This window comes from Triticum dicoccoides, chromosome 1A (assembly GCF_002162155.2).
Source record: "Triticum dicoccoides isolate Atlit2015 ecotype Zavitan chromosome 1A, WEW_v2.0, whole genome shotgun sequence".
In the NCBI taxonomy this organism is placed as follows: domain Eukaryota; kingdom Viridiplantae; phylum Streptophyta; class Magnoliopsida; order Poales; family Poaceae; genus Triticum; species Triticum dicoccoides.
In genome coordinates this window covers 578,515,395-578,528,521 of record NC_041380.1, presented here as the reverse complement: position 1 = coordinate 578,528,521, position 13,127 = coordinate 578,515,395, and the positions used below count along the sequence as shown (strand labels likewise).

Here is a 13,127-nt window from a genome sequence, read left to right as displayed (position 1 = left end):
CTTCATCACTCCTTTGTGCGGCAGCGAGTTGGGGTGCCGCCGGCTGCCGGCGACGGCTCGACCGCCAGGCACGGCGGCGAAGACCACCGTGCTGCGCGAGCCCCTTCCCTTTCCCATTTCCTCTGTGCATCTAGCCCGCAGCGGGGGTCAAGGTCTAGGTCGGGCCACCATGCCGTGCGCGCGACCCTCTGTTTCATCTCCCCCCTTGCTTTTCTTTATCCATCTTCACTGCAACAGAGAGAAAGACACAGGAGATCCTCCTCTGTGCCTGACGGACGATGACGATCCGTGGCGCCGTTGCCTCCCCTTTGCCGGTGACGCGTTTCCCTTAGCGGAAGCGAGCCACCGTCGAACGGCGGGGCTGCGATGCCCCCTTTGCCCTTTGCAGGGTGGTGTCCTTCTTTCGGATGCCTCGGCTTGCCGATGCACATATGAATCGAGATGGACGGCGCGGCCTTGCGGCGACGCTCTTTGCCGGCGAGGCCCGAGGCCATACTTCGGTGAACTTTTGGGTTTTTTTGTTTGCTTTTCTCTGCCCTGCTAGGGTTCTTTGGGGGAGGGGGGGATAAAGTTTTGCTTTGATTTATTTCTACCGAAAAGTCTAAAACCAATCTGGCTGATACCATTGATGGATTGACTTTGGATCGGGTAGGTTAGATCATCGGTAGTCCTACCTTCACTCTGCGTCGATGATCCTGCCGAGGTGGCCACGATGTATGGCAACGGCGGTGATGGCAGAGAGTGGATGGCGGCGGCGGTGGAGCTTCCCATGAGCTCCGCGCTAACCCTAGACCGGTAGGGAATATCGGTGGGGTTTGTCGCGGCGATGAACTTTGTGTCCCATGCCCCGGCCCCCCACCTCTGTTTATATATTGCGGGTCATAGGGGCCCATGAACCATACGTGGGTTGGGGGCCCACCAACCATACGTGCGTTGGGCGCCCCCGATTAGGGCGCGAGTCAAGGGCCCGTTCGACCCGTTGGGTTCGAATGGGAGGAGATCAACCTAACACAAAATGCCGGTGCAACACAAATTTAGACACTTCATGTGTATTTTACCTCTTATACACTGCAACGCAGACGATATCTTGGGGCCGATTTATGCACGACACGTGATCGATGCCATCCATCACTTTGGCTCCATGGGTTAGCGCCATAGATCACAGCTTCGTTCATAAATCGTCCGCCAAGGAGTCCTGTGCACAGTGATTTCGTACAAGTTATGCTCTTGAAGAAGAAAAAAAGCATAACCATGAAGGTATGGCATCGCCAAATCGTGTTGATCTCCATACGGGGTGCATACAAGGTCTACTTTTCACTTGCCCGCTCCAACAAATACCCCTAGGGAACACAACGAAACGAGCCATGCCCGCAGTCCGCACAATACTACATTCCGGAAGCACGCTTGCCACAGAAATCCAAACAGAATTGAAAACCAGAGTCTTTGACCAGTAAACTGTTCCATTTGTCCTCATCGAAATCGACGAGACATTCTCACACTGGCGCAGAAGATCTCCGTCCGATTCCGGCTGAAATGTATCGAGAAGAACGAGCGGTAGAGCTCTGTTGGTGTTGGAGGCTGAGCATGCCGAGACGATCTTGTCCAGCTCAGACAGCGACGGCAGGCGGGTGGCGAGATGAAAAACGGAACGGTACTGAAAAGGGTTGACGGACTTGAGGTCGTCGCTCCTTGGCGGTCCAGCTTAAGATAAGGCTTCAGAGAACTCCAGATGAGATGCAACTAATTGTGTGGATGTGATGACGCTGCAAGAGTGTTTTTGTACCCCTTTGGGACCTCAGCGAGGCTGAGCATACAACATTCCAACTCACACTTCACAACACAAAGGCAAAACCATGAAAGAAAGGCCGAGCAAAGGTACCCTACTCTGTCCCCCTGATTAGTAGAACTACTGCATAACATCCATTTTAGCTTTTGTCATGCTGTCGGTTGTCTTTATTGTTGTGGGTGCTGTGTTAAAATCTTTCACAAAAATTAACCTCTCTGCACTGGCAAGTGATAACTGCAGTGGCTATGATCCCCGCAAAAAAAAAAACTGCAGTGGCTATGAGCAAACGCGTTCACTAAGAGTGGTTCTTCATATTTTTCCCTGATTTGACCGTGAGCTTATGATTCTCCATGATAGCAAGTTCACACAACTCAGTTGCGTAGTGAAAATTTGTAATATGGTGTACCCACGATTTTTATTCTTCACGCTTTGCAGGTCATGGGGGCGTTATGTCTGCCCCTCAAACGGCAAAAGTCGCCATGATTTTGCTACCGACACTGCTGCTTATTTCTGATGCTATTTGCAATACCCATTGCTCGGCAATCCCTGATAACAGCACGGACATGCTCTCGTTGCTAGATTTTAAGCGGGCCATCATCAACGACCCAAGGCAAGCTTTAAGCTCCTGGAACACCGGCATCTCCCGTTGCCAGTGGGAGGGAGTCAAGTGCAGCCTGACGCACCCCGGGCGTGTCACGGCCCTGAATCTGGGCGGCCTAGGCTTGTCTGGCCCAATTTCCCCATCTCTCGGAAACCTAACTTTCCTCAAGTCATTGAACTTGTCCGCAAATGGCTTCGCTGGCGAGTTACCTCCTTTCAACCGTCTGCACAATCTGCAACGACTTGTGATGAGAGATAACTCATTGCAAGGAGTCATTCCAAATACGCTTACAAATTGTTCCAACCTAATTCACTTGGACCTATCTGGTAACTTCCTCGTAGGTGAAATTCCCCACAATATAGGTTTCCTCTCCAATCTATTAAGTTTAGTGCTTTTCCAAAATAATCTTACCGGAAGGATCCCGCCAAGCCTGGGAAACATCAGCCAGCAGTTAAAAGGAATGAATCTTGCAGATAATCAGCTCACAGGAAGCAGTCCCGATGAGATAGGGCAAATGCCAAATCTGCTGGGTTTAGTTCTCTCTGATAATAGGCTGTCAGGAGGGATCCCACTGTACAATCATTCTTCTCTCCTACTTTTAGACGTAGGTAGCAATATGCTGGAGAAAGCATTGACATCTGACTTTGGCGACAACCTTCCGAGTTTGCGGACACTCATGCTGGGCTCCAACAAGTTGCATGGTCATATCCCAGCTTCACTAGGCAACATTTCAGAGCTAGCCACGTTAGACTTGTCATCCAACAATTTCATTGGCCAAGTTCCAACTTCTCTTGGTAGGCTTGGGATGCTGAGTTTCCTAAACCTTCAGGCAAACAAGCTCTCATCAAAGGATACCCAAGGCTGGGAATTCATAGGTGGGTTAAGCAATTGCAGTTCCCTGAACGTTCTCGGACTAGCTCAGAATCAGTTGCAAGGAGCTATACCAAATTCTATTGGTAAGTTGTCAACCCAACTTCAGGAGCTAGGCTTGGATGAAAACGAACTGTCAGGGCCAGTGCCCGTTAACATTGGGAACCTTAGTGCTTTAACAGTACTAGATCTATCTAACAACAAGCTCGACGGTCCAATTGAAGGGTGGGTTGGATAGCTGGAAAATCTAACAGTTTTAGCTCTTGGCGGGAATAGCTTCACTGGCCCAATTCCATCCTCTATTGGTCGTCTTAATAAATTGGCAGAGATCCATCTCGCAGAAAACGAGTTTCGAGATCGGATACCACCTACTATGGGATACCTCGCCATGCTCACGAAGTTGAACCTTAGTTATAACAATCTACGGGGTAACATTCCTAAAGAGATTTTCCGCACTACCTCCGGATTGACTGAATGTATATTATCGTACAACAATCTACAGGGCATGATCCCTACAGAGATAGGTAATCTTAAACAACTCTTTGCGCTGCATCTCTCATCCAACAAACTTTCTGGGGAAGTTCCTGGTGCTTTGGGTGAATGTCAAGAGCTGCAGATCATCCAAGTGGGCCAGAATATTCTCACTGGGACCATTCCATTATCTTTGAGCAATCTGAAGAGCTTAACGGTGCTCAACATTTCACATAACAATTTGTCCGGATCCATTCCAACATCACTAGGTGACATGCAGTTTCTCCAATAGTTAGATCTCTCTTACAACCAACTGCATGGGGAAATACCACGAAGTGGAGTATTTGAAAATGTCACAGCCGTTTCTCTCAATGGGAATCGTGAACTTTGTGGCGGAGCTGTAAATCTTCATATGCCCACTTGTCCTACCACTTCTTCGAGAGAAGGACGACTGTACTACTTCGTCAGAGCATTGATCCCTTTATTTGGCGTCGCATCACTCGTAATGTTAATTTATTTTGTACTACTCCTCAAGGGGAAGACACCAAAAACAGCATACTTACTGCTGCTTTCTTTTGGCAAGCATTTCCCAAGAGTTTCCTACAAGGATCTAGCTCAAGCTACACAGAGTTTTTCCGAGTCAAACCTGATTGGGAGAGGAAGCTACGGTTCAGTATATAGAGGAGAGTTAACTCAGGCTAAGATAGTTGTGGCTATTAAGGTTTTTGACCTTGAAGTGGGATCTGCAGACAAAAGCTTCATGTCAGAATGCGAAGTTTTGAGAAGTATTCGGCATCGAAATCTTGTTTCTATACTAACAGCATGTTCAACAGTAGATAATGATGGTAATGCTTTCAAAGCTCTGATCTATGAGTTCATGCCAAACGGGAATTTGTGTTAGAAGTATAATTATGTTTAAGTTAGAGATTAGGAGTTAGAGATAGAATAGGATTAAATCGTGTACGACTTGCCCTCTACTCCAAGTCTCTCTTCCTCATATTGTACTCTATATATACCCCACACTTGGGTCAGATCAATACAACATAGAACAACAGAAATATTAGCTATCCTATATTTTCTACATGGTATTAGAGCGGTTTGTCCAACGACGCCGATCCTAGGACTTTCCTCCACTTCCACAACGCGCCGCCCCCGGGAAGATTAATCTCCTCTTCCCGGGGGCGCGGCACCCGATCAATCAAAGATTAGACCGGTCTCATAATTTTGATCCAATTTTCAAGGTCTTCAGCAGTAGATCAATTTCAGGTTTAGAAATTCTCATTAGATTAGTTTTTTCATTAGCCACCAAAAGAATCCGGCGATCCTTAGATGCAATACGTCCGGCGTAGGCATCCATCCGGATCGCATACGCGGATCTCCCGGCGGCTGCATCTGCATGGACTTCTTCATCCGATCTGATCAAGCCGTCACCGATAAACCAGGAAGCGGCACACTCATGCGGCGCGGCAGGCTCGGGCTCTACATCGCTAAACTGCCCAGCTGCCACACGTACGATCTGATCAGCGCCTTGCTCATGCAGGCGATCTTCACACCGACGGCGCCCGAGGTACTTCACGGGCTGTCTCCGGGCATCAGGAGGGACCATGCACCGACACCGGGAGGGCGGCGGCTTCCCGATCCACCCAAAACAAGAGGAACATGCCGTCCATGCATGTTGACAGTACGTGAGCAAAGACGAGCCAAGTGCAAATACAATTAACGATCGTCCATGTTCAAATCTCCATGCAGATTCACCAGCCTCGTCACGGACTCCACACGGACTCCACGATTGATGGTGCAGCTCCAATCAGTTTTCCGTCCATGCGACTACGGCACACAGCAGCCGTACGGCTTGTACGCGTACGTGACTACAACGCACCGGCCGAACTCGTCTACATCGACATTGATCCGCTACTTCTGCATCGAGCCGGCTGACCTGCACCGACTGCAATCTTCGAGCCACGTCCAATAACCGCTGCACCAAGCTATCTTCGCTGAGCGATCTACATCGACCCGCGCCACATCATCGAGCTGTACGTCTACATCATGCCCAAGAGAAAAAAAAATCTTCATCGAGCACATGTACGAGAAGCGACTATGACATGCACCGTCCACATGCCAGGCGGGTGTGAAGAGAGATGCAAGTCTTCATCGACTTCTCCGGCGCGACACGGCATCGACACATCGTCGCCGTGAGGGACGCCTTCAAGCGACATCATCGTCGACACGCTGTTGCAACGCCATAGCCCACACTTCATCGCCAAGGTCTTCATCAACATGGTCTTCACCAGTATCATCGTCAACACACCGCCGCCGCCGCCTCGTCCACAAGATGGACACCTAGCGTTCTCTGGCGGACTTTTCTGCAAGGCGCGACCTCGACGACGGCAATGACCGCGTCACGACGACGGCATCTTCCGCGTCATCCACGACGGCACGACTGCATCGACACGGCGTCACTACAGTGACGACCCTACACGGCCTCACGGTTCTGGCAAAACCGATGTGTGCTCGATGGGCTTCCTCCGATCTTGGCAAAATCGGTGGACTCATCGCCGACGGCACCCTCTGACATCCGCAAGGTGCATCGTCCATGTCTGCAGCTCCGTCAGAGCGCATTTTTTTGCGCCTCGGGCTTTGTGCGGCTTCATCATCCACGACGACCACACCATCGACCATGACTACCTCGACCACGGCTACATCATCATGATCGGCTACCTCGACATCGACATACGGGGCTGCGTCTACAGCAACTCATCGGCAACAACTCCAGTCAACAGCGTTCGCCTCGTCATTTGCGTCCACGACGTTCCCGCTGTGACTGCGGGAGGGAATAGAGGAGAAGGCAGGAAGGCGCCAGAAGGGGACGCAGTCACCGCCTTAACTGCCGACGCATCAGAGACGCAGTTGATGATGGCGTAGCGGAGAAGACGACAAAAGAGCAAGACTTCAAATTCAGTCGTAATCGTCCGCTTCACTCCCGTTACGACTGAGGGGAAATATTAGAAGTATAATTATGTTTAAGTTAGAGATTAGGAGTTAGAGATAGAATAGGATTAAATCGTGTACGACTTGCCTTCTACTCCAAGTCTCTCTCCCTCATATTGTACTCTATATATACCCCACACTTGGGTCAGATCAATACAACATAGAACAACAGAAATATTAGCTATCCTATATTTTCTACAATTTGGACACATGGTTACATAAAAAATCTGCTGGTGAAGGCCGAAAGATTTTGAGCTTAGGGCAAAGAATAAGCATGGCTGTTAACATCCTGATGCATTGGCCTACTTACACCATGATATCACAAGATCCATTGTCCATTGTGATTTGAAACCCAGCAACATCCTCTTAGACACCGATATGAATGCATATTTGGGTGACTTTGGCATTGCAAACCTCGTCCGGATTTCAAACTCAACATCAGTTGGACATTCAAGCTTAGCCACAAGCTCAATTGGATTGAAGGGAACTATAGGATATATTGCCCCAGCCCCCAGGTATTGTTCATCAGCACATCATATATTTGTGTAAAGCTCCATGTTTGAATATGGCCACATGGGCCATTTAGATTTGTATGTGACTAACCAGTTTCATTTCATATGTTTCAGAGTATGCTCAAACTGGCCAAGCATCAACCTATGGGGACGTTTACAGTTTTGGAATAGTTTTTCTAGAGATGCTGATAGGTAAAAGACCAACAGACCCTATATTTGACAACGAACTCAACATTGTGAATTTCGCAAGGAGGAACTTTCCAGATCAGATACTGCATATCATTGATGCTCATCTGCAAGAAGAATGCAAGGGACTCATTCATAGAAAACCGGAAGCAGGAGACGTGGTATATCAATGCTTGGTGTCCCTTGTGGAAGTAGCTCTATCTTGCACGCATCTGTTACCAAGAGAGCGAATGAACATGAGAGAAGTAGCCATGAAGCTGCACGCCGCCAGAACATCGTAGATATGTTGGAGCAACAGAGCGAGTGCAAGTTAAGCCATGTTACAGTGATTTGGAAAATGACACTTAACTTGTAATGATTTGACTCTTTCTCAATGTGCCATCGAGTTTGTATAAATTGAGTCGGAGAATTAAGATGATAAATTTGAATTGGCCAGGAGTGAAATACCGACTTTGACAGGAAAAACAGTCTGCTATTATGGCAACATGTGTTGTATATTACAAACACCTGCTCTGTCTTTGTCGAATACTTGGCAAAATCAAGCTTCACTGTAGTTATAAATTTAAATAAAATGTGGCCAGAAAGCAAATATGTACTATATCCCTTTTTCAGTGAATTCTGTGTTATCTCAGGCATGGCAACAAGCTTACGGAAATAAAGGAAGATGTGCAGGATCAGGACCCATTTGGTTGGTGGGAAATCTGCAGGAATTTCATAGGAGAGATGTTCCTATGGAATTTTTCGCTTTGCTAGCATTTGGAATACATGAAACATAAGCAGTGGTTCAGAGGAGAACCTCCTTTCTTTTGCCGATCCCATAGGATTGGACAAAAGGAAAACCACTGCCAGCTCATCTTTTGGCGAAAGCCCTCGCTGCCATCCGTGTTGGAGTACAAATATTAAGATCAAAGTTACCACAGTGGACAAGCTGGAGTGTGCTTCCTACTGATGGACTGATCTTGCTTTGTTTTTTACTTGAACATCCATGGTTGGACAAGTTAAACGAACCTGACAAATTTACAGTCTCCAGTCAGAGCTCGGGACATGTTCAGTGTAACACTTCCTTACTGTGGTAACTTTGACACTTCCATACTACCAGCAGAAGAAAAATGCAAACGACCAGCACTTGCTACCGGCCCATCCTTGTCGCAGACAGCACAGAGGTAGTGGCCCATCGTCTGTCGATTTTTTACATTCTCTGAAGACTGAACCCCTTGAGGCTAACGTTGTGGGTACGTGCGTGTCTTTGCTAAGAAAAACAGTATGACTAAACTACACTCGCGCGCCATAAGAGATTCTTCATTCACCTACACAATTAATTGGCCTGATGCTTCATTCACCTACACAATTAATTGGCCTGATTGAGCTTGCTCAACGCTACAACACAAGCTTAACCACTTCTGAGTCTGAATTACTGTGTGCAATCAAGACTGCTCTCAGTTGTTTCTCCTCCCAGCCATATCTTATAAAGGAAGGCAGAATTGAAGGGTCACTGCGAGCTAATTATATAGTCGCCAACAGTATATCGCGCTACTGTGCCTATCTGCTTGTTATAGAACCAGATTTGCTACCTGACAGTTTCTTAACTGCCGATGACATATTCAGAAGCACCGTCAATGCGGCTCTAGATATCCTGAATAGCCGTGACACCCTGCAAAGCATATACAGAACGCTGATTCGAGAAGGAGTGCCTCAACAAAATGGCAATACAAGTGTCAAAAAAATGGAAAGATCAAAGACCCATACAAATATGATACTTGAGAAAGCAGCACAGCTTGCTAGGTCTCTGATTCATCAGTTCAGTGACGACGTAGTTCGTTGGAAGGTACTCGCAGAAGTCTGGGCCGATATACTGGTACACACGGCCCCCTCATGGAATGCCTCGGCTCACAAGAAATGCCTCCCAACAGGTAGTGAGTTCATAACTCATACATGGGTCATTCTTTCTCACTGCAACGTCGAGAGCAGCAAGCGCTGGCCAAATCAAGAACCCTCACATGATGATTATGACAACGACCAAGCAGCGGAAGGGCAAGGAGTGGGAGCACTGGTGCCACCACAGGAACCAACTGCTGGTGGTGACAAACAGTTGGCGCACGAAGCGCCAGCACGGGTTCTGTCAAATGCAGCACCAGAAGAACAAGGCCAACCATGGACAATTCCAGGGCAGCATTTAACCCAACAGCTTCCTCCGACAGAAACAGAAGAAATCAACGAAATACAAGAGGCCAGAGATGATTGCAGCCAATGGCATATTTGCAGTATAATCGAGTATTATAACTGAAAAATGTCATTGATGTACTTTTAATGCCCGTTTTCAGAAAGATTGTACGCCTCCTTTGCAGCGACCACGTTAATTTCTTCTCATCATTGAACATGTAAACGCTCTGGTTTGTGGGATTTATCTCTGAATTCTATGTCTGTATTTTGAACTATCAAGTGAATGCCCTGTTTGAAAAGGAAATAACTAAATGTTTTCTGTATTTGCAAGTACTATAAATTATCCTAATGCAAGTGCGTCCAGAGTACACTTTTTTTGTCTAATGTGACCTGCCACTGGGCTTCTTTGGTTTGTGAGGATTCCAACACTGATTTGTGTACAACCACCACTAGGACTGCAGTTCTGTTGCTGTTCCAAACGATAGAAAGTCACTTTTCCTAGAAAAAAAGATCGGTTTACTTTTGAAAGGGTCTTGATCAGGACTCAGGAGTAGGTCCTGTAAGAATGTGCTGAGCGCCGGCATTAATTTCCAGCGGAACCCTTCTTCTTTCCCCTCCTGTTGTATCCCTAAACTTGCTTATTACCGGTATGCCGGTAATGGATAGGGGATCGGCCCTATTGTAGAAGTGTGATGCAGGCCCTCTCAAAAAAAAAAAGTGTGATGCAGGCCCACATGAAGGATTTCTATTAGGCTAGAGGGTAACAGAATACAAGAGCACCAGAACCGTATGTGCGTGTTGCCATACCGCTCTCTTACTGTTCTTTCTCTATAGAGCTTGTTAGATAATAACAAGAATAAACGAGACACGAGAGACATGGATTTTACGTAAAAATCCTTGCGGGAGAAAACCATGGACGCACGAAGGCGCAATCACTATGAGGAGGAGTATTACAAGCACGAGACGACAGACCGTCTGAGGTGCGACTACATGGGGTATATGAGAGGGCAATACATAAGAGTCCTTGGAGGACAAGTAAACGAGTTGTACTCGTACGCGTCGACGTCAACGCAAAGGCCCACACCGGTTGTACTATGTCTAGTCCAACACGGTATAATTTGGATCACAATTTAACAATCTCCACCTTGATCCAAATTTCCTCCAGTAGTCAAAGAAAGTGAATAACTCCATCCAAATCAGCATAAACACCTTGTGCGTCAAAGTCCATAGGACTAGTGAGAAATACCAACTAAGCCTGAGCAAAGCTCAAACTTATTGGTCGGAACTGGCTTTGTCATCATATCAGCTGGATTATCATGAGTACTTATCTTGCATACTTTCAAATCGCCTTCAGCAACAACATCTCGAATATAGTGATATCTGACATCAATGTGCTTTGTTCTCTCATGATACATTGGATTCGTTGTAAGATATATAGCACTTTGACTGTCACTAAATACGGTAGGGCAAGATGAGTCTCCACAAAGCTCAGTGTACAAACCTCTCAACCAGATAACTTCTTTGCATGCCTCAGAAATAGCCATATACTTGGCATCAGTAGTGGAACAAGCCACAATAGACTGCAAAGTTGCTCTCCAACTCACAGCACAACCACCAATGGTGAAAACATAACCTGTGAGTGATCTTCTCTTATCCAAATCACCGGCAAAATCAGAATCAACAAAACCAACAAGTCCATCTCTAGTTTTCTCAAACTGTAAATAAGCATTAGAAGTACCTCATAGGTATCTGAAAATCCACTGAACTGCTCTCCAATGCTCTTTTCCAGGATTAGCCATGTATCTACTGACAACACTCAATGCATATGATAAGTCAGGACGAGAACAAACCATGGCATACATAAGTGAACCAACTGCACTCGAATAGGGAACTCTAGACATGTACTCAATATCTGCATCTGACTTAGGACATAAAGCTGATGATAATTTGAAGTGTGCAGCTAACGGAGTACTCACCGGCTTGGCATTATGCATATTAAAACGATGAAGAACTTTATCAATATATCCCTTCTGACTGAGATACACTTTTGCAGACGGTCTATCTCTGGATATTTCCATACCAAGTATTTTCTTTGCTGCACCCAAATCCTTCATCTCAAATTCATTACTCAATTACTTCTTTAGTTCATCGATCTCTGACATACTCTTTGCAGCAATAAGCATATCATCAACATAAAGGAGTAAATAAATAGTTGAACCTTTGACAATTTTCAAATAAACACAACTATCATAATTAGACCTTTTGAAACCTTGACAGAACATAAAGGTGTCAAATCTCTTGTACCACTGTCTTGGGGATTGCTTCAATCCATAAAGAGATTTCTTTAACTTACAGACAAGCTTTTCTTTTCCAGGAATAACAAAAACTTCAGGTTGTTCCATATAAATATCCTCTTCTAATTCTCCATGTAAAAATACAGTTTTAACATCCAATTGTTTAAGCTCAAGATCATGCATGGCAACAATACTGAGTAAAGTGCGAATAGAGCTATGCTTCACAACAGGAGAAAAGACTTCGTTATAGTCAATACCTGGAATCTGACTGTAACCTTTAGCAACTAACCTTACTTTATATCTTGTCTCATCATTAGGAGAAACACCTTCTTTTCTCTTGAAAACCCACTTGCAACGAATAGGTTTCTTCTCTCTAGGTAATTTTACTAAATCCCAAGTGCCATTCTTTTCAAGTGGTTCCATCTCATCATGCATAGCGGTCATCCACTTATTACTATCACCAGAAATAATAGCCTCGGAATATGAAGAAGGCTCAGCATTACCTTCAATTTCTTCTGCAACAGATAAAGCAAAAGAAACAATATTGCACTCTTCAATTAACCTGTCAGGTTTATTAATACCCCGCCTAACTCTATCATGTGCAAGATTCCAACTAGGTGAAACAATAGGCTGATTTGGAGTGGGAGTGACATTATCATCATTAACGACGGGTTCATCATGTGCATCAACAATTTCATTATCAGATGTATCACCTGAATCAATAACATGCTCCACCTGAGAAGTAGGCTCCTAAACAATAGGCTGCTGTTCACTCTCAACGGGAACATTAGTAGATGAAACATCATGTAACATAGCAGATTCATTAAAGATAATATTTCTGCTAATAAAAACCTTCTGGGTTTCAGGATTCCATAATTTAAAACCTTTAACACCAGACTTATAACCAAGAAAGATGCACTTAACAGCCCTAGGCTCCAATTTTCCATTATCAACATGAGCATAAGAAGTGCAACCAAAAACTCTCAACTGTGAATAATCAGCAGGTGAACCAGACCATACCTCAATTGGAGTTTTCTTATTAAGAGCAATAGATGGTGAACGATTAATGAGATAACAAGCAGTGGAAGCGGCCTCAGCCCAAAAACGCCTATGCAAACCTGCATTGGACAATATGCAACGGGCTCTGGAAATAATGGTCCTGTTCATACACTCAGCAACACCGTTTTGTTGAGGAGTATAAGGAACGATATAATGTCTGACAATGCCTTCAGACTTGCAATAATTCTTAAATTGCTTAG

The 13,127-nt window shown here is 45.7% G+C and overlaps 1 protein-coding gene across 3 annotated transcripts; it reads left to right on the top strand.

Annotated features, from left to right (window-relative positions):
- The first annotated feature begins 1,741 nt into the window (after positions 1-1,741).
- Positions 1,742-7,824, top strand: LOC119292130 (LRR receptor-like serine/threonine-protein kinase EFR). 3 transcript variants are annotated; one of them, XR_005142897.1, is made up of 3 exons: positions 1,742-1,875; positions 2,222-5,761; positions 5,851-6,925. XR_005142897.1 is itself a non-coding variant. In XM_037570961.1 (2 exons), exons 1-2 carry the CDS (start codon positions 1,854-1,856, stop codon positions 3,493-3,495), a joined length of 1,296 nt encoding a protein of 431 aa, XP_037426858.1. In that variant the 5' UTR covers positions 1,742-1,853; the 3' UTR covers positions 3,496-6,925. The 3 variants fall into 3 exon arrangements, 1 of the variants encoding a protein (XP_037426858.1); XR_005142899.1 differs by adding an exon at positions 7,343-7,824 and having other exon boundaries at positions 1,753-1,875; positions 5,269-7,231; XM_037570961.1 differs by having other exon boundaries at positions 2,222-6,925.
- The last annotated feature ends 5,303 nt before the right edge of the window (positions 7,825-13,127 follow it).